Source organism: Mesocricetus auratus, unplaced genomic scaffold (genome assembly GCF_017639785.1).
Source record: "Mesocricetus auratus isolate SY011 unplaced genomic scaffold, BCM_Maur_2.0 Super-Scaffold_100694, whole genome shotgun sequence".
NCBI lineage: Eukaryota > Metazoa > Chordata > Mammalia > Rodentia > Cricetidae > Mesocricetus > Mesocricetus auratus.
Window position 1 is genome coordinate 5162185 of NW_024429268.1, and position 27633 is coordinate 5189817.

Consider the following 27633-nt stretch of genomic DNA (forward strand, 5'->3'; position numbering starts at 1 on the left):
CCCAGGCTCAGCTATGAGAAGGTCTCCTCCCCTTCTCCCAGCGAGGCTTGGCTAGTTGTTCGTGCACATGCCACACACTTTCACCCCACAGCCGCCCGTCGCGGACGCAGGAGATACCTGCGCCTAGGTATCGGCCCAGCAGGGGAGCCTCCTCAGCTGAGGCCCTCCCAGACTGGCTCCCTTCATCAGACAGGCACAAGGGGCGCGCGCTTGCAAGAAGACATGGTGGCAAAAAGGCCTTGGATCCAGCTCCAGAAACTTCTCGGCTGTTGTGTCAGAGAGGAAGACTGGGACCAGCACTTGGATCAGCTTCACATGCTGCAGCAGAAGAGGTAGGGCTCCTGAGGGTCCCTCACCGCCTCACAGATTCTCGTGCCCCGTGTGTACATACGCAACCTGATCTCCCACCCCCCCCCCCGGAAGCAGCACTCAATCTCTCCCTTCCAACCTAGCTGGCATAGCACTCCAGCCAGCCCATGGCAGTGGTCGTAGAAAGTATGGCTTAGTATATACAGAGACTCAGACTATGGATCTGAAGGTAGGAGACGGTCGGATTGCTAGAGAGGACAAGCAAGAGAAGGCTGCCGGGGAGTAGGTTTCATGGCGGAGGAGATCAAATCTTACAGATTTTGAAGTATCGTTTGTTTAGGGGACTTGATGAAAGAGTGATCAAGGAGCTGTCATCGGGAAGAGTGAAAACCCGATTGCCTGGGAGAGGGGGGAGGAGGGCTTTATTATTTATTTGTGTGATGCTTGGAGGTGACCGGCTTGGGGGAGGCCTCTCAGGTGAGGCTGGAGTGCTGAGTTCAATTTCTGTCCTTTAATGCGTCAGGCTCGCCAGAGATCAGGGAGATAGCTGAAGGCCGTTAGTCCCAGGGTGGCTGATCCATTTCCAGATAGATCATTCCAGGAATGAGCTCTGAGGTTCAGAAGTAGGAAAAGCTTTCCAGGCAAAAAAGGACCAGAGACCCTCCCTCAGGTGAGCTCCTGTGTCAGTTTGCAGGATTTGCCTCCCCTTAAGAGCTGGCTGGAATGTAGATAGAGCTGACTGCAGAATGCCTGCCCTGTGCGTGACGGTGTCCTGTCCGGTGCATCCTCTTTTGAAAAGTTTCAGTGGTTGTGAACACGCAAGGCTTGCCTTTATCTTTCACACCGAGTCCCTTCTACAGGGACTCTGCTTATAAACACAGCTCCTCCCCTGGTTATGCAATGGAAACTTTGGCTTCTCCGAGCCTTGCATTAGTGTGGGACTAGGGTAGCCTGGGCTCATTTGGCTTCTAGACCTTTCCTCAGCAAAGGTGCGGTGGGGTCAAGGGTTAGGATGGACAGAGCTTTTTATAGTAGCCTCAAAACAGAGAAGAAATTCTGGAATCCAGTCCTAGCCTCTCTGGGCTGGTCATGGCCCCAAGGCTCAGCTGGGACCAAGAACTTAGATGAGCTAGGGTAGGGTCTGGCTCCGTAAGTTCCTCCTGGGAGCATTATGTGGAATAAAATGGTTCTTTAAGTATAAAGACCTTTCTCCCTGGAGACATTGGAGAAGAATCAAGGACTGAGAGACATCAAAAGGAAAATAGTCATTAGTCTATGTCCTCTGCTTTCCCTACAGCCCCCAAATTGCTAGACTGGTGTTTACCTTTGGAGCCTAAACTAAATTGTCTAGAAAGATGGCTTCGGCTTTATGTCCTGTTCCATTTATATCCAGGCAAAGTCAAAATCAAAGATTAACGGAGGGGAATTTGTAGGAGAAACGTCTCAAGCAGCTGAGAATCCTGGTACTCATTTCTCTTTGGTTGAAAACAAAGAACCCAGAGTCTTAAGTCTAAGGTTTAAGTATGGGGGGGAAGGTATGGCTTATAGGCACCCCAAACTCTGTTCCCAGCTGAGAAAGGCATTTACACAACCCAATGCAGTGGCGAGAACTTGAGTGGGGACAAACGCGAGAGTCCAGGGCTCAGCTTTTAACAACCATTGAATCTTAGGTGACCAATGTCACACAATTTGTAAGGTCTAAAGGCCAGGCCAAGTCCGGCAGTGTCTGATGACCAAATTCCACTTGGCCGGAGAGCAGGTCTAGCTGGTCTGGGAGCCTGGGGAGCTGACAGAAATGCCTCCTCCTTTTCGTCTGCCTTCCAAGCACCTGACAGTCTTGTGTGTGACTCAGATGAAACCCAGCAGGCCTCTTTTCATTTCCCACAAGGATGCTCTGAAACGCACTTCAGGCCCCAGACTCTCCCTCCTCAGGAACTATTCCTTATGTTTTGTTTTTAATTTATTAATTACTTTTATTCAGTATGTTTTCCATTAAAATATAATTACATCATTTTTTCTCTTCCCTTTCCTCCCTCCAGCCTTTTCCATGCCTACCCCCAACAGATGGCCTCCATTCCTTTGATTATTATTGTTTTACACACACACACACACACACACACAAGCACACATATGTTTGCAAAAATATGAATGCAGCTTGCTGAGTACACTTTCATTGCTTGTGCGTGAATGAGTTCAGGTTAACCAGGGTGTACGAGACAAGCATTTAAGGAGCTAACCTCTGGGATAGGCTGGTTCTCCCTCTCCCAGCAGTCATGAATTGCCTATCATTCTTTGTCTAAGGGTAGGACTCTGATATTTTCTCTATTTCAAGTTAACATGTCCATTGATGCTGTCACTATTCAGGTCTTGTTTAGGCAGCCTTTTATCAAAGACACAGTCTCACAGCAGGCTTCCTGGTTCTTACAATCTCTCGGCCTTCTCTTCTGCTGCTCCTGAGCAGGAGCTGTGTTGAAGGTATATTCACGGGGCTTGTATCCCCATGTTCCATCGATCTGTGCCTGGTGTTCAGTCGTGGTTTTCTGAGAAGGTCTCTATTTGCTGGGAAGAAAATCCTTAATGAGAGCTGAGAACCATGCTTATCTGTGTGTATAAATATTAGAGTGTTGCTAAGGATTTATGCTGATCTAGTAAAGTGATGATAGTTGGTTCTCTTCTAAGACCCGTGACCTCACTAGCTCCATGTAGTTGGCTATGTTCCTAGTTACAGGCATGATTTCCTTCCTGTTGATTGGACTTTAAGTCCAATTAGACAGCTGTTGGTTACCGCAAAGATAGGCGTGTCGTGATTGCACCTGAGGAATACTTGCCATGCTGGTCAATGTTGTGGTTCGTAGATGTCCCAGTTGGATAGGACTATTGATTGGTTTTGTCTGCTGGCAGCTTGCATACTACTTTCTAGTACTATGGAAGACAGACTCTAAGCAAGAGGCTTTCTGGTTAAATGCAGCTTGAATAATCTGAGAACTGTGTCCTAAGTTCAATGTCTTCAACAAGTGAAGAGCTGTCCTATTTACCAACTTACAGCTAAGACTCAGGCCACATACAAGCCTTCATTTCTGGGAGGAATTAACGTGAGAAGAGCCACAAGGGCAGTCAGAATGGCCTCAAAATAAGCTCTTGCCCCTGTGTCCTCTCATCCCTTGAGTCCAACAAATAACTCAAGAGTGACAAAGTTGATTTGTTGCTGGGTACTCCGCGAGTAGTGACCATATCAGAGAATGACTCTGTCTCCTCTGACCATGGGCTCTCTGTGATGGTCCCTAATGGACTCCTACTCATTTTCCTCCAGTATACGGGAGTCTCCACTGCTTAGAGCAGCTAAGGAAAATGATCTGTGTACACTTAAGAGACTTCAGTTTGACCAGAACTGTGACTTCCGACAAAGAGGTGAGACCCGAACCACAGGGATAGAGAGGTGCTTTGGAAAGGGCTACTTGGAGAGGGTGCTGGGGTGCTTCTGGAGATGGGAGCGTCTTCCCTGGCAGAGACTGGCAAGGGTTTGGTGTTCTTGCCTTGTTTCATTCCAGCAGCCCTGGGCCAGACAGCACTGCATGTAGCGGCCCTCTATGACAACCTGGATGCTGCTGTCATGCTGATGGAGGCTGCTCCGTACCTGGTCACAGAACCCACACTGTGTGAGCCATTTGTAGGTGAGGAGGTCTCACAAGAGTTCAAAGCCGAAACAGGTGTGGGTGGGTGGTCTACCATTTCTAAAGCGCATCTGTGTAGGGTGGGCTCGGGGAAGAGGTGGAGGTTCTCCATGTGTTGAGATAAATTTTAGCCTCCATGGCTCCCTTTTAGCTGTTTTATGTATTTCCCTTTAGTTTTCTCAGGGTTTCTCAGGCCACAGCTCCCTAGTGTGTTCTACCCCCTCTCCCTCCCTCTCTCCCTCCCTCCCCCCCCCCTCCTCTCTTCTCTCTTATTATCTCTACAACACTAGACTGATTATATGTATAGCAACCCCTCAACAAATGAAGGAAGGAGATATACTGATCCAGGAGCCCGAGGGAGTAACTGTCCTTGGTCCCTGGCTACTCTGCAGCCTACGGCAGAACTGTGTGAGAAGTGCCCTGGTGTCTGTAAAGGGCTTGGGGGTATTGTTCCCCAGACAGAACTGTGACTCACAGCTCTCTCTGGGCCAGGTCAGACTGCACTACACATCGCAGTCATGAACCAGAATGTGAACCTCGTCTGCGCCTTGCTTGCCCGAGGGGCCAGTGTCTCCGCCAGAGCTACGGGGTCTGCCTTCCACCGCAGTCCCCACAACCTCATCTACTATGGTGAGATCCAGAGCCAGGACCAGAGAAGGGGAAGGTTGAGAACTGGCCTGGGCAAAAAGAAGGAGACACTAAGGAGGAGCCTTTCCTTGGTTCCATCTTTTGAGAAGCTGGGATGGGGCAGTCCTTCTAGGACTTAGAACCTGAGGCCAATTCCCTGCACAACACGCCTTTCCTTGGATTCCACCGGGTGCATGATCCCAAGCCACAAGCTGAGACGTGGGAGGAGGAGGCAGTTGTTGGGCTGAAGGGCAGAGGTCCCTCTCCTCTCCTGATCCTGCTGTCCTGTCACATACCTCCTTGTGTCCACAGGAGAGCACCCTCTGTCCTTTGCTGCCTGTGTGGGCAGTGAGGAGATTGTCAGGCTGCTCATTGAACATGGAGCTGACATCCGGGCTCAGGACTCTCTGGGTAGGAGCTGGAATTTAGAGAAAGTGCTGGACGCTCTGAGAGAGAGTGTGTGTGTGTGTGTGTGCGCACTCGTGCACACACACAAGCATGCATGCATGTGGGGGGGCTTAGGGGACAGAGAGGACATTGGGACAGGGAGTGAATCATCAGGGAACCCGATGACAGCATCTGTCTTCCCCCAGGAAATACAGTACTGCACATACTCATCTTGCAGCCCAACAAAACCTTTGCCTGCCAGATGTACAACCTGCTGCTGTCCTATGACGGGGGAGACCACCTGAAGTCCCTGGAACTCGTGCCCAACAACCAGGGACTCACCCCCTTCAAGCTGGCTGGAGTGGAAGGCAATATTGTGGTGAGATTTGTGCCCTAAGGTGTCTTTAATGACTTTCCCTTCCTACCCCATCACTAGCATGGGTAATTGACTTGGTCCACAGGTGTTTCCTAGACCACCTTCCAACACGCTCACCATTCAAATCCTTGCTCGCTCCTCCAGATGTTCCAACACCTGATGCAGAAACGGAAGCATATCCAGTGGTCCTGTGGGCCACTGACATCGTCCCTCTATGATATCACAGAGATTGACTCCTGGGGCGAGGAGTTGTCCTTTCTGGAGCTTGTGGTTTCCTCCAAGAAGAAAGAGGTATAGATGTCATACGGGTCCAGAGCCCCCATGTGAGAAACACCAACGTTGAGACCCTGTTTGCTTTTCCATATGCTGAGACACCGTGATCCCAAGATATGTCACAGCCTGACAGTAGATAGGAGAAAATAGTTTCCATAAATACAAATAGTATCCAACACTCATCTTCTGAGACCTCTTTCTACTCTCATTTTATTTATCGTATTTTAACCTTTCAGATGAAGACTCTTCTGACTTGGAATCACTTTCCTTCCTTCTTTTCTTCCTTATCTCCTCCCCTCCTCTTTCCTTCCTTCCTTCCTTCCTTCCATTCCTCTCTCCCATCATTTAGCCTATTAAATATGTGCTTTGCCCCAGACAATACAGAAGGAACCAAAGGGACAAATAAGAGGTTAAAAAAACCACATATATATATTTCTAGCCAGTTTCTTCAATTTTTGGTCGATGTTCTCAAAACTTGCAGTCGGGTCTGACCTGTTCCATGGTGAGGGCGCGCACTGTGCACAGGGGCAGCGAAATGGAGGTGGGAGCGATTTGGCGTGTGTGCGTGGTGAGACACACCTACAGCCAGATGCAAAGGAGAGAAGAGAATGGATGAGATGGCGAGGCAGCTGGGGAACCAGGAAGAGGCAGATACGAAGCAGGAAGGGTTAGCCGTAGGCAGGAAATGTCTTGACCTTTGAGGGTGGAGGGAGGAAGAGTTTCCAGACATGCTTGACAATCCAGGAGCCCTCACAGAGGATGGACCCTGCACCCGGGGCCTCTAGAAGGAGTTGTGTGTCACTGGGAAGAGGGAAAACAAGCAAAAAGCCCCAAACAAGCAACGACAAAGCCACGAGTTTTGCATCAGACTATCCAGAGATGGAACTACATAAAGGCAGTTCAGACTAACCACTGAGTGGACTGCAAGGAAGAGTCTGGAGTGGAAAAAAAGGCCCCATCTTCAGGAACCTATAGCTATTGGTCAGACTGACTTTCTGTTGACTGTCTGCTGTGAGACAATTTCCTAGAGCCACGAAGCATGGAAAATTATAACTAATGAGCCGAAGAGAAAAATTGAACAGCCACTTTGTATGGTTCTGGAGCACTCCTGGAAACACCTAAAGCTTGAGCAGGGTTTCTTAGGACTACAAACCCCCACAGACTATGTAGATTCTGCAACCACCCACACCCCCCTCTTTGACGTACAATATTAACCACCTGCATTCTCCCGTGGGTTTTACACATCCTGTACCAGCTACCTTTCTTTAACCCCGCCTGTCTTGATACTGCTTATGTTTCTTGCAGTTGGCACTCTTAGTTCCATCTGAAGAACAAGAGTTTTCTATTTTATGGTGAAAATAGTGTCTCTGGCTGGGGACTCCTTCAACTTTCTCCCTGGATTGTTCAGCATATCTGGAAACTGTCTTTTTCTCCCTCCACCTCAAGGGAATGGTTTTTTTCTGCCTAATCCTTTCTGCTTTTTACTTTGAATTTGCCTCTTCCTGGGTTTTCAGACGCTTTATCCCATCCACGATGGTCCGTCATTTGTGTCTTGCTGTTTCCTCCTTTCAGAGTAACATCCGGTTGGCTTAGACTGTTGCCACATCCTGCTGTCTTTTGAACCACTTTTTGCCGGTCTAACCGCATTTCTAATGCAAACTGAACTGTTTTCTTGCTTGGAATTCCCACTGTTTTCTATTACATATAGAAAAAAAAAAAAAAACAAAAATAAAACCTCCCTACTGTGACATCTACAATACATCTACACAGTGATCTTTGTTGTTGTTTATTTCTCTCATGCAATTTCTGTCTACTGATCTCAGCAGATGCTCTCATAGTCCCAAGCATATCTTACCTGCAAAAAGGGCAGTGACTTCTCCGACGTTCCTTTCTTAGTGACTGCTGCTATTCGTGGAATGGTCTTGCTTAAAGGTCCCTTTAGTCACCAGGGCTACTACTGATCTAGTATAGCCGCTGTGTTGCTGCGGTATGCACAACGTTTACCACCGTAAATACTTTCTCCGTAACACGAGTGCAAACCTAGCATGTAATGGAAATTAACTAGTTGCCTGTCAAGGAACTGAGTGCCCGGATGACGCCCTGTCATCTGGAATGCAATTCGAAACTCAACTCCGCTCCCCATGTTCATTCTGTGCTGTCCCCTTTCCTACAGGCTCGCCAAATTCTAGAACAGACCCCGGTGAGAGAGCTGGTGAGCCTAAAGTGGAGGAAGTATGGACGGCCTTACTTCTACCTCCTGGGTGCTCTCTACATCTTGTACATGGTCTGTTTCACCGTGTGCTGTGTCTACCGACCCCTCAAGGCCCGGGACACCAACAGAACGCATTCTCGAGATAACACCGTCATGGAACAGAAGACACTACAGGTAATTCTTCTGAAAATGCATGAAAAAGGGAACGGCGGCATTGGGCTGATGGTGTTGGAGACCATACTGATGCTCTTCAGAAAAGGCAATGTTCACAGGCTCAGGAAGTTGGTACCTTGTCACTACCACGAGCATTATACAGGAGATAGGGGACCTTACAGATGGAGCCTCATCTGTTAAGTGTTTGTCCAAGAAGCTATGAGTTTTGTCACAAAAGTGCTTTTTAAAAAAAAGTTTGGTGTTGCCAACTTTGCACATTTGTGAAATCCCACGTGATTTACCAAGGAGTTTCTCTTTATGGTGGGTTGTCTGGATCTCTGTTGGAGACTATAGAAAGATGCTCAGAAGGGACAGCAGTTGAGTACACATCACCTCTCCAGGACCTGCCATTTTATGATATCCTTCAGAGGTCTGGGGTGGTAAAGATGGAAATATAAAGGTGTGAAATAGATTAAAATGATGCCATGTAGAGCAAGCTCTCTGTTTGCTGCAACAAAATGCACAGATTCTGATGAGTAGCTTTGGACATATATGGTCAACCAGTAGAACACCATGGAGGTGGTTGTTTATGAAACCCTAAATTTTTTGTCCTAGTGCCTTAAAGTAGTTCCCCAAAGAATAAAGAGATAACAACAAAAGGGAAAAGGTAAGAAAGAACTGTGTAAGCTGAGTAAGAGCGGGATGCTGGAGATCATCATCTATACTGGAGGTTCTTGGTGGAAACACCCTTTCACAGGGGTCTTATATCCTGGATATAAGATATTTACATTATGATTCATAATAATGCCAAAATTATGCTTATGAAACAGCAACAAAATAGTTTTATGCTTGCGGGTCACCACAACATGAGGAACTGTGTTGAAGGATCACAGCATCAGGACGGTTGAGAACTACTGGTCTGTACAGAGACTTACCATGGGAAGAGTTTAGCACAAGTAAGAAATGGGGTGATTTTGTCCCAAAGAGAAGATAAATTTCCTGCAATCAAGAAGCAAAAACCTTGAATTTGTTGAGTTAGGTAAAGGTAGCACACAAACAGGGACAAAAACCCCAAGCTAGGCGAAGATGCTCCACCTTTCTTATTCCTATAGTCTCTCTTTTTCTATATCTATCCATATTTTTCTACATATATACACATGTATATAGAGACGTGGATACAGAGTACATGATGTGTAAAATAAATGCGTTACATTTATGATTTTACTATATATGCATTACATCTCGTGTATACGATACATGGATAATGAACTTGACTTTAAAATGCTGTATTATTCAACTGTAAAAATCATTCTGAGATAGAAGAGAGGAGAGGAGAAGGCAGACAGACAGAGGAGAGAGGAGGAGGAGGGGGGAGGAGGAGGAGAAGGAGGGGGAGAAGGAGGGGGAGAAGGAGGAAGAGGAAGAGGAGGAGGAAGAGGAAGAGCAGGAAGAAAAGGAGGAGGAGGAGGAGGGGAGAGAAAAGGAAGAGGGAGATTGCTTTATCACAGAGTGAATGATGACACTGCCAGAATATCAGAGCTAGGCGCAGATGTTCAAAGGAATTTTCTTTTCTCATGGCTCCATTTGGGCGTAAAAGTTCTGGTCAAATACAACCAAAGAGACATTTAGGAAAGAGAGTTGACACTAATAGTAATTTGGAGGTTGAAGCAAATGGCTTGAGTAATGGAGGAAAACACATAACCATATAAAAACAGAGTAGGCAGGCTTTCCTACTGTCTTTGTCCCTGTGTCCTCCCATGTGTTGTCCCCTAACCTTTGTCTCGCACTAACAAACACAGAGATTGCACACTGGCAATGTATGTGAGGCCCCACCCTTTCTACACTTAGGTGACGCTGAGCAATCAAATACGACTAAGCCTCACGTGTCTTTCTCATTGGGGCAGGGTGAATTACGCATACATACATTTCTTTAATCCAAGTAGCCTAGATTATGTTAGAAAGATCTCCTTCCTTTTCCTCAGGTCTAAAAATAGCATAATTATAACTAAGTGACCCAGCCATCCTTCTTTCTTTTCTCCTTTTCCTCCTTTCTTTCCCCCTAGACATCTTTCTTCCTTGACTTTTTGCTGAAGTCAGTCATTCTGGACAAAATAGAATACTCATTAAATATTCTTTTCTTGGCAATGGGGCAAGGGTTATGAAGGTCAAGGTTGTAGAATAGGGCTTTGGATAGCAATGTACATCAGTGAATGGTCCTTATTCTCTGGTGTTAATCTTTAAGCCCTGGCCCTGAGTTTCTAGAATGTCCTGGTTCTAAGTCGGTTTGAATAAGATAAGAATTTATCACCATAGTATGGAATATTCTGCTTTCACATTGCACCAAATTCTTGAACAAATTCTCTTTTTTTCTATTTACATATTACTTGAAAGCCTCAGAAATACAAAGGTGTAAAAATATGCTGCCTAGACTTGAACTCAACCGTTGACCAATTAGTTACCTCAGGGAACTTTTGCTTCAAAAACGAATGCTTAATAATCAATGACTCCAATAGTGCTGGGAGCACAGGGCTCTCACTTGCTCTGGGACTGCCTTTGTAGATGATTTGGGGGTCTATGGAAACAACTGGTCCTCAGCACCCAGTTTAAAGAACTATTCTGTCTTCATACGTAGGATTTTATGTGAACAGTCCAGCAGCTCTGTGCTGGACATTTGGAATGAAGATCCTCTGTTTGTGTGGGGCAGCATAAAGCACATAAAAACTGAGCCTCGTAAGGGAGGAGCTAACTTAGCTCCACGCAAATTTGGGGTGTCAGAGTGACAATGTGCTTTATTGTTCAGGCACAGAATGTTCAAGTAATTGAGAAGTTTGAGGTTTGAGAGCGAGGCTTCTTGGATTTTAATACTAACTCTGTAAATTAAATAGTTGGGTGACCACTAGATCTGTGTATTTTAAGCAAAGATTACGTGTGACAGACTTGGGAAGCCAGTAAAAAGACAAGTCCTTGTACTGAAAACCAGACCTAAAATTTCAGAACTTACAAAGTAGAGCTATGGCCACCGTCTTTTAAAGAAACTCAAATGACACATATTCAGGTAGGGTTGAGAATGACCAGATTCCATCCTGGAGTTTTTTTTCTAGCTTTCCAGTCTCAGGTTCATGTTGATTTTTGATGTACTATTGGTCATGAGAGCATTACAACTAGGCGTAGTTATGGTTATGCATGACCTTTTCCCAGAACTCAAGTGGCTTGCTTGATTTTATACACAGAGTACCGGTCTAGCCAGGGACTATATAGCAAGGTTATCTATGTTTCTGCCTGCCTGCCTGCCTGCCTGCCTGCCTGCCTGCCTGCCTGCCTGCCTGCCTATCTATCTGTCTGTCTGTCTGTCTGTCTGTCTGTCTGTCTGTCTATCTATCTATCTATCCCTTTCATCTCCTGGAAAAAATTTCTGTCAAGTTCTTTTTTGCTGTTGTTTTCTTTTCTTAGAAATATTTCAATACTTCATTCATGAAATAAATAATGCTAAGCACTAGTATATGCACTAAAAATTCAATAGCCACGGTCTGAACAAAATATAATGAAGTTAGTATTATTGCTTAAGAACTTATAGACTCATGTACATGAACCAAATTAGCACATGAATAAGTTTTGTTACAAATTGCTTATCCCTAAAATTTTACCCAGAGTAAGAAAAAGGGTACAGTGTTAAGATAGTGTATAGTCAGAGCCTGGTTCCTCTGAGAGACAGAAAAGGGTTATAAAGAATCCTGTGCCCTGAGCTTAGGTCAAACTGAAGACAGAATTTTAGGCAAGGAGAATGCGTATACACAGAGCCTAAGGCAAGGAAATTCTCTTCGGTGTCTAGGAAATGAGCCTGGTTAAGACAGAGAGAGCTGGACAAGTGCCTCAGACAAGGCAGACCTTTCCCAATTTGTACAGGGTGTTCCGGAACATATTTGGGGTTAACCCTCATCCTCAAATTTGCAAGATGATTGGAATTTTAAATATGAAAAAAACTGGGCCAGAGTGGCCTGCTACTCTCTGCGTAGGCTAGGTAAGCTCCAAACTTTTGGCAGTCTTCTTTCTTAGCCTCCTCAGTGCTATGGTTATAGCCTTGTCCAGCTGGATATAATGATGGGCATTAATAAAAAAAATCATCATGCCAAATAATGTAGCAGGATACAAAAACAGGCTAGAGATGACTAAGAAGCTATGGAGATGCCAATCAGGTGCCTATTGTAGTTCACAAGCAAGAGAAAACGGTGAATTGGCACAGTGATTTCATGCGGAGGTGGGGAGGAAGAGTTGGCATCTGGAGATTTAACAAAGGTTAAAAAAATCATCATTTCTTTGTGAGGGATGTGGAGTGAGGAGGGAAGACGATTTTAGGAATTATTCATGGTTTCCTATTCTAAATCATCAATTTGGCACAGCCAATGTGATGATTCCATACGACCTTCTCTGTCGTACGTTCCAGATAGCCGCGGGCACCATAGCCCTTTGAAAACCCATCTGATCTCTCCAATTCTGTACAATCCCTTGTTCAAGGCTTCTAATCAGCTCCCTGTGGAACAAGCATCCCAATTAAAACCAAGGAAGGAAGGAAGAGAAACAGGGAGCCCAGGAGATAAAAATAACCTCTATCAAATGCTCACCATGTATATCCTGCCCACACTCGTCAAGCTTTGGAGACCCTGTTATGCTCACCTGAAGTTTCTGGCATTTTTAATAAGCTATCATATAAAGATGATGTGGTTTTGTAGATCACTTTTACACGGCAAAGCTTTATACCATTTAATGTTCCTCTTACTCATAAATAAAATAAGCATCACTGAAACAGTGGTGGCTACAAATCTAAGAGATATTAAGCACTTTGACGAAGACATTTGGTCAGCAAAGTTGGTGTAGGTATGAATAGACCTCAAGAGTCCATCATCTTAAAACCATGAATTGTAACTGCAAAATAGGCCATTTCTCACTCCAGAGTCATATGCCGTATGCTAAGTTTTTTTTCCTCATTGTAGACCCATGAGAAACCAGTGTCTCTAGGGCTTGAGCTAGCCCAAGTCCACCACCCTCACCTTTTATATGGAATTACTTGTAAAGGCGAGGTTACCCTAAGCGAAGGAAGATCAGATATGGAGTATCTCCCACTCCCAACTTCTGAGCTACTCTTCGCTCTCCAGTCTTCATAACCATCACTATTACTTTAGGTAATCAGCCTTTTAGATATAGAGTAAATGATAATTCTTTGGGAATAGGTAATTGGTCTAAGACTAATGTGGAAATTAGTTGTATTTGGTGTTCCCAGCAGCCTTAGAAAATGAAGTGGGTATTGATCTCAAAGCCCTCCATTGGAGGTGCTCAGGTACACCACAGGATTTTATGAATTTTGTAGGATGCAGGGCAAGAAGACTAGGTGCCGGGTGGAATTTTTTTGTGCTACACGGAGTCTTCATCATCCAGAGTGTCTACTCCCCTTATCTTATCAAAATACAAGAATACATCTTAATCTTCTTGGGCTAATCTTTGCAGTTCTTTTGACATACATGCTGGCTTTTGGGGGGTAGGTTTGTTTGTTTGTTTGTTTGCTTTTTACAATTTAAGTTTATCAGTGAATTCCACAGTTCCACATAGTTGAATTCCAGAGCTAAGGGTGACTGGAGATGATCAGAGATCCTGAGCAATGGGCAAAGGGAAGAGATGCTGGCCAGCAATTTCTAGTGGAGCCAAGACTGTGAGTTTTGGGCCGGCCTGAGCTGTCTAGAGAGATCCTGTGTCAAACGGCAAAGCTGACAGCACAAAGTAAAACAGAATTAGTGGAGGTCTGGGGCAAAACCACACAGGAACAACTCACAAAGGAGTGGTCACTGTTTCTTAATGGCTTCTTGGAAGAAAAAGAAAATTTCCCAGTCAGCCTTCCTGAGAAAATACAGGAACTGGGTCATAGTCTGCGAGAGGGTAACATTTCCTGGGAACAGGACCGTACTCTGCTGAGGCCAGCAGTCCTTACCTTGTAGGTCTTCTTAAAGAAAAACAACGAGTTGAGATAAACTGTCCTGGGATCCTGCCTTGCCTTTGTGCTGTGGAAAACACTTGCTAGTCCAGTTTGGGAGGCTCCCCGTTCAATTTAGAAAATCAGAGGAACCCTCTGCTAACTGCCGGTGGGACCCTTTGTAGGTCTGATGTCCGGGGAGAAAGCCCAAAGCTTTTCAACTTCTTCCCGTGCCCTGGGATGTCAAGTGCTGCTCACCTTTCTCCACATGGCGCACGCGCAGCCCTTGCAATTCACTGATGCCTCTTGGGCTCCACTACGCCCATTCCTGAGCGTTTCGTTCAGGGGAGTCAGCGTATCAGGAGAGCCTGGCAATGCGGTGTGAGTGTCTGGGCATCTGGTTACTGACAACTAAACTCCAGGTTATCATAACTCCTAAACCGTCGGGCTGCTAAGAACTCCTAAAACTCTTAAGCCGTGTGGAAACGCAGAACATTCTGGTTATTGGTTATTTGTAGGAAATAGCTTATTTCTAGAGGAGTGGAGTAGAGTGCCTTTTAGGTTTCGGCTGATCTTGAGCAAGGACTTTGGTCGTCTCAGGCTCCGTCTTTTCAATTGGTCTGCTTCCGAACAGGCTGCTCCATCCCCACTTACTGATCTAACTCCCTCTTCAGTCTGCAGCATCCAGAGAAAGCTGTTCCTCTGCCCTATCACAGCCCCTCTCCACCCCTTCCTTCTTGGCTTTCCTGCTAAATGAATACTTTCTCACAAGGCTGTAAACTGTGGATTTAAAAAAAATAGGAGTAAGATGCCGATGTCCTCAGGGCACTCTAAGAGGTACGGAGCGCGAAGACGCTTCGGTGCTCTAGCTGAGGTCCATAATCGGAGCAGCGCCCCACGGGAGATGCATTTGAGCTAGCTGTAGAAGGGTAATCAAGGAGAACCCAGACGAACGTTGGCCTGGCCTGAATCCTGAAGCATAAGGAAGTGTGAACGAAACAGACGGACAGGTGCGGGGTGTCAGTGGTTTCTTAAGGAAGGAGTACATCCTGCCTTAAGGCCTGATTAACAGGACCCCCCATTGGCGCGTCTCCCGTCCACACACAGCGTAAGAACACAAGAGCAAGGGTAAGAGTGGTAAGTTTGATAAAATCACTTTAGTTAATTTTACCTTTGATTCTTCTCTCACAATGAACATTGTTTAATTAAAAGAACACATACACACGATCACACGATTTTGAAAATCAAATGACAGTGTTGGGGTGTGACGGCACACCCCTGGAATTCTAGCATTCGGGAGGCAGAGACAGAAGGGCCACCATGGATTTGAGGCTAACCTGATCTATACAATGTGTTCCAGCCCAGCCAAGGCCTACCACGGTAAGACCTTGTCTCAGAAAACAAAAAGAAATAAACAAAAGAATGAAATCAAACAAAACAGCAGTTACAGCCTGGCTTGCTACTCTACCCCATTCCAGGGGGTCAACCAGGTTTTACCCTTTCTCAGAGGATCTCCTGTTTTAACTGCTTGTTAGTCCTGTCTCTATCTAGTGACTTTTTATCCTGGTATTTAGGGAAACGCTATCTCATATCGTCTGTGTTTTTACCCTGAAGGCACTGGACAGCTAGGAAAGGCATGAAACAGAAGTCATGTGGTAATGCTCACACTTCCAAAAGATGGGTCTTGAAATTTGGAGGGGAGGGGAGTACAGGGGTGCAGGGTAAAGAAGATGATAGGCAGCAGTGTGTCTGCCTGAAGGCATTAGGTCCTGTGAAATGAAAGAAAAGGAGCATCGAAATAACCAAGGGGCAGAACAAACAGGAGCTGAGACTGAGTGACTGTGGTAACTTAGTGACAGTTGACCAAGCACAGCCTCGATGCCCAAACCTTTTCTTAAGAACAACAAATCTAAAGAACTAGGGATTAGATGTTTAATTTAGGCAGCACATCTTGAGTACAATCCCTAAAGAATAAAATTCTAAAACTTAAAAAGGCACACTCATTATTTGTTTGGGCTTAATTATAAGGAGGCTTAGAATAGCTAGTGAAGAGGGGCCATCACTTCCTGAGCCGCCAGAGATGTATCACTGAAATCAAGGTCTCTTTCTGCAGCTTTAGAGCACTGCCATTTTCCTAATGCTGTAAAAATGACCACTATACACAAAAAGAAGTGTCAGTATGAAATGCTTTAAGTGCCCAAAACAATATTACTATGACACAATGCACACACACACACACACACACACACACACCATTGAAAATAGAGTTTTTAAAAACAACAATAACCAAAAAAACCTTTCTCCTCTCTCTCACTTTCTCTATCTCACTCTCTCCTACTTATTTATTTAACTGGTCTTGAAGGACAGAAAGGAGTGGGCTCACAGAAGACCCCACACCCTGCAGCCTGATTTAAGGGAGGGGGCTCTTGGAGAAAGGGCAGCCATATCATGCCTGCAACTCAAGGAAAAGCTTGCAGTTTCTGGATGCCTATCTGACTGCTGAATTCATGTAGGGGAATGCCTACATTTAAAGGAATCTGCTGAATAAGCAAAGAAGGGCTGATGGAGGTGGGTGAGCCTGAGCAAGAGAGACTGTTCATATGCTCACGAGTTCCCTGACTTTCATCTGAAGGACATAGATGGTGTCATTGCTTCCCTGACCTCTAGGGGCACTCTGATCTTCACAGCTCTGTCTTCAAGATAGGGCTCACAGACTCCCTTCTTTCAAAACAGTGTCTCCAGTTGTCTAAGCTGGACTGGAATTTGTCACGTAGTCAAACAATGGGGTTGAACTCCCAACTCTCCTGAATCTACCTCTGGGTTCCTGGGATTTGGTCTTGAACTCAAAATCCTTCTGCCTCCACCTCTCGGTTACTGGGATTATAAGCTTTTAATACCAGACTTGTCTCAATGTCTCTTCTTAACTGAAACAAGGAAAGATTCATGGGTCCTGACCCCTTTGGAGTGATCAAATGACACATTCACACGGGTCATATAGATTGTCCTGCGTATCAGATAGTTACACGGCAAATCATAGCAGTGGCAAGACTACAGTTATGAAGTAGCAACGAAAGTAATTTCATGGTTGGGGTCACCACAACATAAGGAACTGTATTAGGGCCACAGCATTAAGAAGGTTCAGAACCACTGGTCTAGACCTATATGCCAACATACAAAGGTTTAAAAAGAAATTTGATAATTGTGCAAGAACAGATTCACTTGTCTGATTTCTGTATTCAAAGTTATTTCTACAGTTAATGTGCTTACTGTTTATTTTTCCACTTACCTACAGTCTAAACGTGAAATGGATGGTTTGCAGTAAGATAGGTGATCAGTAGTAAAAGGACAGTTTGTGAAATGAGTTTCAGTGGAGAAGAAAGTGAGTTCATATAGCTCCAAGGGCTGAGGATAAGAACAAAACCAATGACCAGCAAACAATGAACTCTGGAGCAGCCCCAAAGCTGCTTTAATTTGCTGGACTTAGGTATAGAATTCCATGTTTAAATTGTCTGCACATGGTTTTATTTTTTTCCCAATAAACAACCCAAAAACTTTCTCAAGTGAGGTCATGACTTCTCAGTAGGTAAGTGTCATGAACGAAGAATTTCATCCTCAGATCTGCAAGGTCTCACTAGAGAGAGTAAGCTTGGGGTCAACAGTGGCCCCTGAATTCTGAGATATGCTTATAGTATCGTAAATGTGAGTACAAGCCACAGTGAGATTGATGCAGTTGGATTCTTTCCATGGCAGAAACCATCATCACCATCTCCTAGATCCTCTTACTCACTTGGCATGCTTTGTTGTTTTGTTTGTTTTGCTTTGCTACTTCATTAGACAAGGTTTCACTATGTGGCCCAAGCTGGTCTTGGATTTGTGGTCTGTTGTTCTGCTTCAGTGTCTTGAACACTGGCATTGCAGGCAGGTACCACCATGCCCAGTGTTTCATTTGGTCATTTTGATGCTTTGAAATGCTGTCTCAGCTGCTCAATACATATGGAAATTGCCCCTCACAACATATATAAAGAAGAAGCATTGCCGCAGAGTAGATCAAGTCATTAGCACATAACAGTATAAGAAAACTTTGCACACATAAACTCGTGTTCTGGTCACAGAATTAGCCAGAGTAGAAGTTACAATGGGGTGATGATGATAGCAGTAACAAGAGCTCTTCCTTGTCTTGGACACAGCTCTAGACAGCAGGCACCAAAAGTTATAACTCTTCACATTAGGAAATACTTATACCCTGATCTCCTTCCACAGGAAGCATATGTGACTTACCAGGACAATGTCCGACTGGTGGGGGAGCTGGTGACAGTCATGGGAGCTGTGGTTATTCTATTTCTAGAGGTGAGGCGCAGGGGGTCTGGGATAAAGCCATCCATCTAGGTCCCATCTTGAATTGCAGTCAATATTTTCTTATTGCTTTGCCGTCTTTCCCTAGATACCGGACATCTTCAGGGTTGGCGCCTCTCGCTACTTTGGACAGACAGTTCTCGGGGGACCATTCCATGTCATCACGTGAGTGTCCTTTTCCTTCTTTCAATCAAGCTCTGGTTTCATTTACTAGAATCTGTCAGGTCTCCGGTTAACTTGTTGAGGCCTAGATATCAAGTGACACTCCAGGGATTCCAGCCCAGTAGATCCACATCTTTGCATTTATGTGTGTGTTTTGCTGTTAAGGCTTAGCCTGAATGCGTGGGTGCTAGCCAAGTCACCATCATGCTACAGCAGATGAGGATATTCCCAGCTCATACCTCTTTTTTTTTTTTTTTTTTTTTTTGCTTTCTGTTCCGGCTTCAGCATCAGCTATGCCTCCCTTGTGCTGGTGACCATGGTGATGAGGCTTACCAGTGTGAACGGGGAGGCTGTGCCCATATCCCTGGCACTGGTGTTGGGATGGTGTAGTGTCATGTATTTCGCCCGAGGATTCCAGATGCTGGGTCCCTTTACGATCATGATTCAGAAGGTCAGTTGTTTCCCAAACCTCCTGATGATTGGGATACAGGGCCCTCATAGATGGAGGGGGGGGCTGCAAAGGAAAATTGCTGCTCGGAGCCTAGCGGGAGGCATCACAGAGATATTCAGATCTGTCAGCAACAGCTGCTCAGTGACAGTGGAGAAAGAGTCACCCCATCTTCCTCCCCTTCTTTGTTTCCTGTAGATGATTTTTGGAGACCTACTACGCTTCTGCTGGCTGATGGCTATGGTCATCCTGGGATTTGCCTCAGGTAATGGCACTATTTCCAGACTGTTAGTTAGATGCATATCTTCAGAAATTTGACTCTGTTATCACTTTAACTTGATTTCACTGTTGTTGTTTCCTATTGGAAAAATCAGTTTAAAAACACACCTTTGTTCGTAGAAAGGGACCACCCAGGTTGGCCTGGAAGGTAGACTCGGGTTTCTGAGCCATCAATATTCATGTTGGCTAACTGTTGCCACAAGCCCTTTAAAGGAGTATTGGAGAGAGACAGTTGTAGATACTTTAAATACTATCTGTGCAAAAAATAGGGACGATGCCATGTTGAACTCTGCTATGCTTGCAGTTCTGAATAAAAGGCACTCAATAAAGCACAAAGTGCCCTCTTTCTATACGTAGTCATTTAAAATACGGAAAATGGAAAACACCGTCAAACGGAGCTGCATAACAAGAGTTTGGAGAGCCTGAGACATGGCAGAGAGTGTCGTGTCAGGGAAGAGCCGTGTTGAGAGACTGAGAGAATGGGGACAAACAGGTACAGCGAGGGATGCCAAGAAGTACAGAAAAGCCCAGCACGGGAAGTAAAAGCCAACAGACGAGCAGAGGGAGCACTGGCAGACACAAGAGAATTCAGGTTCACAGGAAGAAGACCCAGGTCTGACTCGTGAAAAACTTGCAATTCTAACTCAGCCTTCCGTGTCTGTAACTGGTCACCCACTTAGAGAAGAGGGCACATGAGAAAAAATGATCTCCGAAGAACCCTGCCCCCATCGCTACAGAACCCCGTCACTACCTCTAGAAATTTCTCTATTCGATGAGGCTCCCCACAAAATGATAGATTAAAATACATACATACATACATACATACATACATACATACATACATACATATGGACCTTTAGTGTGAAAGGATCAAACTGGACGTCTGTATGGAGCATTCTATCCTGTGAGGCCTCATGTAAGTTTTCTTCCTTCTCCCTACTCTAAATTTACCCATGAACATACTGCAATTAGCAGAGCAGTTGTTGTTGCCTAAAGATGTCCTACACCTCTGATCCCCTCAATGATCACACGTGATTTTGCTTGAGGAAGTGAGTATTTCCTACAGATTCTTTTGTGGGCTCTTGGGATCCCCTTGTCATACACTTGAGTACCCCATGCAATAAGAAGCCATTTAAAGCCTTCTTGCTGTTGTAAGGGTCCAGGATAGCCTGCCATATGGTAGGCTGTACACCCACGAGACAGCTTTTCCGTGATGATCAAAGCTGGCCTAGCAAGTCTCAGAGTAATGAGTGGTTATCTGGAAGTCTTGAAGATTAAAAAAGTGCTCTTCTGTTATCATGTGCTAGGCCTTTTGAAATCGTTGGAGATTCAACACATTCTGTTAATAACTTATCTTTCAAATATTTGGTTTTTCAAAGTGTAATAATCTGTTAGGCAACTTATTATACATACACATACACATATACTTCTTCCTGACGAATGGCTGAGTGTTATCATTACCCAGGACAGTGAACTTCATTTAGTCAGGATTCTTAGGTTTACCCAGTTTTGAGGTAAGCCTATTGTGGATGCATAGTGGTGTGCATTTATGTGTAAATAATGGAGCTATGCAGACCAGAAGCAGGACTCATTGTAACCAAATCCATACTTATTGTGACAATTTCATTCCCCACTTCTATCTTCCTGGGCGGAGCAGCCTTCTGTATCATTTTCCAGACAGAGGACCCAGAAAATCTAGGGGAATTCTCCGACTACCCCACAGCACTGTTCAGCACATTCGAGCTCTTCCTCACCATCATCGACGGCCCTGCCAACTACAGGGTGGACCTGCCTTTCATGTACGACCTCACCTACGCCGCCTTCGCCATCATCGCCACGCTCCTCATGCTCAACTTGTTCATTGCCATGATGGGTGACACTCACTGGCGAGTGGCCCAGGAGAGAGATGAGCTCTGGAGGGCGCAGGTGAGTCTGTCAGGATCTGGATTGAAATACTATTACAGTGACATGTGTTTATTTTGAACCACTCTTAGTGGAGTCCCAGAGCAGCTCCAAGAGGCTATCGTTTTAGTTACGTTTATGTAAATCTGAAGTATGTGCAGATGGATGGAAGGGGCAGAAGAATGATAGAATGGGGGATCTAAGCATGGAGTTGGGCTATTTATTACAGGCCAAAAAAATGTATCCAGGAATCTTTGAATCCACAGGGAACAAGAATATTTTGTTTTTATGTAATGTGGTTCTTAGACATTCTCTTCTACTGGATTCTATAAATCCCTAAATCCCTTTTATATTTTTTCTCTGTTTCACAGTAAGCTAATCAAATACTAGAGTTAGAAGCTATGTTCCAAAGACTGCTAAGTAATTGAGCTACATCTCCACATAATTATGTATCAGTGTGAGAGTCACTCAGTATATTATTTAGTCTAATTATGACCTTATTATTTTTGTGTATTTGAGTAAGGTTTCAGAGAATGGGAGTTTTCTAGATTGTGAAAACTTTATTATTAAAAGCATCCATATCTCAGTGAACTAAAACCTATGTTGCCATATTTCTACTCTACAGTTTCAGACTTTTTCCTCCTAAGCATCAGAGAGCACATATCTTTCCACATGAGTGCTATATAAATATTTGAATATAACCAATGTTTACACTTCAGATAACTGTATAGCGGGTATGTAGCAATAGTCCTCAAAAGCCTGTTAAATGTAGGGAGGTGTCGAGGAGCTGGGACACAAACTTAGCCAACGAGACATCGTAGGCCCTCCAGCTGAAGTGCCAAACTATAGAAAAGACAGGCACTAAGTAAATCATTTCACAAGGGGCTGAAAACTCATGGAAGTAAAATTGCCACAGAAAAGTGTGCCATGCTAAGAAGAGGTGCAACTGAGGAATTTAAGTAGAAAGTTAGAAAAATGCTTTTTATGGAGGGAGAAATGTTTAAGACAGATGCAAGGATGGCTAGGACTAGCTAGCTGAGGAGAACAGTGCAACAGGTACAAGTCTGGATTTATATCATTGAGGGTGCATGACCACAAAGAGAAACAAACCAAACCCACACAGTTTTGTTTTGTTTTTTTTTGTTTTTGTTTTGCAACAAGATGAGGTGGATGAGCTGATCCTCATAACTGGGAAGGTTAAAATGTCAAACTAGATGTGCAATCTGTCTAGAATTCAGCCTCTACCTTACACATCCCTTCGGTTTCCTATTCTACCCACTCAGCTTGACTCTCTTTTCTAAGACAAATCACCCCACGTTGACAGCTTCTAAGAAGTGGAAGGCACTGACAGGAAGGGAATGGGGGCAGGGTACACGTCTTTGAACAGTTCTAAAGGTCCCATTCAAGTTGCATCCTCTGACTCTTCCAACATTGTACAACAATGCAGGCTTTAAAGGAATGTCTTTGGGCTAGAGATGTAGCCAGATAGTAGCTAGGGTTTCTATTAGTTAGGGTTTCTATTGCTGTGAAGAAACACCATGACCATGGCAACTCTTATAAAGGAAAAAAAAGCATTTTATTGGGGTTGCTTGCATTTTCAGAGATTTAGTCCAGTGTTATCATGGCACCGCATGGTGGTGTACAGGCAGACACCGTGCTGAAGGAGTTGCTGAGAGTCCTATATCTTGACCCACAGGCAACAGGGGGTGATCTGAGTGACACATTAAGTGAAGCTTGAGCAAAGGAGACCTAAAATCCCACCCCCACAGTGACACACTTCTTCCAACAAGACCACATCTACTCCAACAAGGCCATCCCCCACAATAACGAGCTTATAGCAATCAATTACATTCAAACGACCACCCCTAGCATGTCCAAGGCTAGAGGGTGAGTTCTCAACGCCTCAAAAACTAAAACTGAAAAGCATGTTTGAGCCCAGCCAATCCATTCTAAGTTCCACAGGATTGTAACAAAGTTTAGGTGAAAGCCTTATTTTGGAACTTAAGGCAAGGCCAAGTGCTGGGTACTGGAGGCAGTGGGGACAGTAAGAAGGAGATGCCCCTCTTCTCCAGTCTGTTAGGAAGAACTGACCCAACTGTCCAACCCCATCCACCCTGGCCAGTTGCTGAAAGCGGTTAGATCATAAGCCAGAACGAAAAAAGATAGGCTTGCGTTGCCAGAGCAAAGGGGTCAAGGGGAAACTAAACGAAGAAGAACCGTGAATACGCATTTTGGAGGGGAGAAGAACAGCTATCCAGAAGAGAGTCAAATGCTTGGAAGGGAGACGGGAGAGAACCTGGTACAACCAAGGGACCAAGAGAAGGGAAGGCAATTGTCGCTGTAACGATAAACGGCACTCTTGTTGAGGGCATCGGTAACTGTTTATTGTTACAAGAGAAACCAGGCAACCCAGATGAGTCAAGTAGCCTTCGTTACCGAAAGCTACCCGGAACGAATGTGGTTCTGCTGCAGTCTTTTATAAGAACCTCCGTACACGCCTCCAGCCCCGCCCAAAAGTGGGCCTGGCTAGCGGCGTAGTTCACCGCCCTGTCTCTAGTCATGCCCGAAGTGGGTGTGGTTAGCGGTGCAGTTCCGCCCTTTCGTTACCACATCCGTATGCGCCTCTAGAGCAACATGTGGCTAATGGTGCAGCCCTAAGTTTCCTCCTACAGACCACTAGGGAGAACAGAAAGATGTGTCACAGAAAGCTGGCTATTTTAGGGATTGATAGCTCCTCACATCAATAATCTCCTGTCGCCAACCCATCTACTGCACTCAAAGTCCTTGTGATATGGAGCAAGAGGCTTTTCCTTATTATGGAAGAAACAATACTCATTGTCAGTGACGTGTATTATGGATCAGTTTTTCAACCAGATGTACAACTGGCCACTCTAGACTCACAATGAACTATAACCCTTGGTTTTTTTTTGTTACATTAATGAGCCAAACTCCTTAAATGTAAGGGTAACACTACTCATTTTGTTCTGTTAATTTTTTGTGTTGTTGGCTTTGGGGAAGCATTCCCATTTGGTGAAATCATTTTATATTGCTTTTGTCACTCCACTTATTATGTATCCCTCCCAGTTTTGTGTCACAGGCACATTTGATAAGCTTGATGTCTGTTTCATCTAGCTAACTAATGAGGGCAGGACAAAGGACAGAACATGGAACATACTGCTGGAAACTTCCTTGCCTAGTACACAGACATTAATCAAACCTTTTACTTCTTAAGAAATGGATTTTTAACTTGTCAGGGAGTCCCTGAATTGGAGCCACCTTGTTTCTCATTTCTGACATCATGAAGAGTCTACTTCATCATTCTGTTTAAGTCAATGGCACTGGTTTGCAGCTTTCCTATGGGAGGTGGGGAGGAAATCACTTTAGTTTTGGATGACTCACTTTCTGTGAATATGAATAATGATATAGAAATAATTGTTCTATTTAAAAGTACCCTCTGTCCTGTTTTGATGAGACAGCCAAGTTAGCATGACTTCTGGGACTAGCGTAGATATGGGTGCACAGTGGCCCTTACCACTGGCCTCCGGGGTCTTCATTGAATGGGTAGGTTTTTTTGGTTCCTTCTTTGGTGACCGTGGTGTCTCTCCAACCCTTGTAACTCCTTCTGAGGTCTTTTGCTGCCTCATTTCCTTCTAGGTTGTGGCCACCACAGTGATGCTGGAGAGGAAAATGCCTCGCTTCCTGTGGCCCCGATCTGGGATCTGCGGTTGCGAGTACGGCCTGGGGGACCACTGGTTCCTACGGTGAGTGACAGTATGTGTGTGAAGCCTGCAGGTGCAGTCTCTGAGATGTAACCAGGAAATGTCATGGCAGTTGCATTCTGTTGCTGGGGCAGAGTGAGAGGGAGGTGAAGAGTCAGTGGGGATGGAGGGCTGAGAACACAGTAGGCAGCTGTGTTTACTACAGGGCAGTGGTGTGTGGAACGGTATGCACACAGACGTGTAAACGCTCAGGACAACGGGTTGTCCGGTTGTTTTCCACCCGTGTTTACTCATGTGACTTCCTTATCCTCGGTTCCAACACACTTTGGCCTCGATTCTAGCCTCTTCCTTCATAGGCAACCCTTATCCCCTGACCTGGCTCTCCTCATGGGCACTCAGATCTCTCTCTGTCTCTCTCTGTCTCTCTCCCTCTCTCTCTCTCTCTTTGTCTCTCTCTCTCTCCTCTCTCTCTGTCTCCTCTGTCTCTCTCTGTCTCTCTCTCTGTCTCTCTCTGTCTCTGTCTCTCTCTCCTCTCTCTCTCTTTGTCTCTCTCTCTTTGTCTCTCTCTCTCTATCTCTGTCTCTCTCTCTCTCCCCTGTCATGTTGCCTCATACAGTGCCGCCTGTGCCCTGTTACTCTCCATAGCTGACTTCCTTACGTCTCTCACCTCATTCTCAGATTAACTTTCACTCCGTTCTCTTCCGGGGGGGGGGCCCTCCATCCTAGATGCTCTCACTGCTTCAGTTCCTCCTTTTGTTTCCGAGCGTCTCGTTTCCTCCACATTCACCTCTGCTTCTCTCCGTGACCCACTTCCCCTCAGCTCTCACGAGTCTTTTCTGTTTCCTCCAAGGGTTGAGCACCACCATGACCAGAATCCTTATCGAGTGCTTCGCTATGTGGAGGCTTTCAAATCTTCAGACAAGGAGGAGGTACAAGAGCAGCTATCTGAGAAGCAGCCTTCTGGGACTGAGACTAGAACTTTACATAGAGGCTCTGTGGTCTCGCAGACGCCCCCTCTGTCCAGGACTACATCCCTAAGCAGCAATAGCCACCGTGGCTGGGAAATCCTCCGTCGAAATACCCTGGGCCATTTGAATCTTGGACTAGACCTTGGAGAGGAGGATAGAGAGGAGATCTACCATTTCTGAAAAGTATTCTGTTTCTTTAGATCTAGCCCCAAGTGGGCCAAGACACGGGAAAAGGGAGGGGTGGGGAGGAAGAGAGGCAGAAAGAAGGAGTGAGCTGGTTCTCCAAGAATCGCACTTCTGTGGTTGTGAGTGGTGGGAGGGTACAGATAGAGTATTCTTTAAGGAGCGGTAAATCACCCTTCACATTTCAGCATTTGTAGATGGGCAGTGGTCACCTGCTGTTGTACACACCTTATGGGTTCCTCTAAGGCTCACATCTTCAGAAACTGGCAACTGAGCACAAGAGATGAGGACACTGGCATCTTTGATTGACATTTGGACAATCTTTCTTATGCTTTGAACAGAAGATAGAAAGCAGTACGCCACAAGACTTGCCTGATTCCTCAATGCTTAATGTGAAAAGAACCATCGTGACGCCAAAGTCAATCCTATTTCTTTACCCTCCTTGGGACTCTCTCCTCCAACTAGCAACCAAATCCTGAGTAGAAAACTACAAGAAAAAAAAGAGTTCCTCATCCTGTGGCCTTTAATTTTTCTTATGTCAAAATGTATATATCATAAAATTTATCGTTTTAACTATGTTCAGTATAAAGTACATTCAGACTATTGTGTAAGCATCACTATGTATAAGCATACAAAAGTTTTTCATCTTCAGACACTGGAATTCCTACCCACTGAAAAAAATGCCTCTCCACTGTTCCTTCTCTTTAGTCCTCAGTAAGCCATTATTTTACTTCCTGCTTAGGAATTTATTGTAGGTACTTTATCTAAGTGGGATTGTACAAGGCCAGGTCCATTGTGCTCGCCTTGTTTCATTTACTATAATAGTTTCAAGGTTTCTTCTATTCTGTAAAAGTATCAGCATCTCATTTCTTTTTTTAGAGTGAATGTACACACACCTCACCTTGTTTATCAGTCTGTCTGGAAAAGGTTATTTATGGATTTTCCTATCTTCTGCCTCTTGTGAATGTTGATGCTATGGAAATGAGTGTATATGTCTATAGACGTTCATGTTTTTAATTGTTGGATGTTGGTGAGGTTTATGTGCCTAAAAATCGAATGGATGGATCACACAGCAACCGCATGTTTAATTCTTTAGACAAACCACCATGTTGTTTTCCATAATGGCCTTCAGCATTTTGTAAAGTCCTGATACTGGGTGTGAAATGCTATCTCATTGTAGTTTTGATTTGCCTTTCCCTAAAGTCTAAGGATATTGAGTGTCTTTTCATGCTCTTATATATGGAATTGGTTTGTGTGTGTGTGTGTGTGTGTGTGTGTGTGTGTGTGTGTATGTATGTAAGACATTTTTATTACTTCAGTGAGACAGAAGGACACAGAACATGAAACATATATCGGGGACAAGCTAAATGCAATGCGAACACAACCTGAGAGGAAATACCACGGCTTCTCCTGCAACATTACCGCCATGGGCTCTGGAAGCATGGAAGTCTCTAGCACTGAGATGAGAATGGTTGGCCTGTGGTCTGCACTATCATTTAGATTTTCCAAAAGTGGGCATTCAGACTCCAGACAAAGCTGACCTAGGCCCACAGGATTAAATATAACATAGATGGAATCATTTCTATCAGCGTGCAGCATTCTTCTCTCCGGAGGCTCAGAGTCTGAGACGTTTGCATCTCCCTTGTATCCTG

At 44.9% G+C, this 27633-nt stretch overlaps 1 protein-coding gene across 1 annotated transcript; it reads left to right on the forward strand.

The window, feature by feature from the left end:
- Positions 1–222: 222 nt before the first annotated feature.
- On the forward strand, positions 223–27215 carry LOC101834398 (transient receptor potential cation channel subfamily V member 5). The gene is made up of 15 exons (XM_005083082.4): positions 223–332; positions 3620–3717; positions 3858–3980; positions 4473–4610; positions 4920–5018; positions 5201–5373; positions 5515–5661; positions 7817–8029; positions 18228–18314; positions 18409–18485; positions 18768–18933; positions 19129–19195; positions 20867–21135; positions 24766–24872; positions 25681–27215. The coding sequence occupies exons 1-15, from the start codon at positions 223–225 to the stop codon at positions 25976–25978; spliced, it is 2172 nt and encodes a 723-aa protein (XP_005083139.1). The 3' UTR covers positions 25979–27215.
- Positions 27216–27633: the final 418 nt, after the last annotated feature.

Coding starts and splice junctions, on each gene's coding strand:
- LOC101834398 (XM_005083082.4), top strand. CDS start 223: ATGGTGGCAAAAAGGCCTTGGATCCAGCTCCAGAAACTTCTCGGCTGT. Junction 5,019..5,200: donor CCGGGCTCAGGACTCTCTGG/GTAGGAGCTGGA, acceptor GTCTTCCCCCAG/GAAATACAGTACTGCACATA. Junction 21,136..24,765: donor ATGAGCTCTGGAGGGCGCAG/GTGAGTCTGTCA, acceptor ATTTCCTTCTAG/GTTGTGGCCACCACAGTGAT.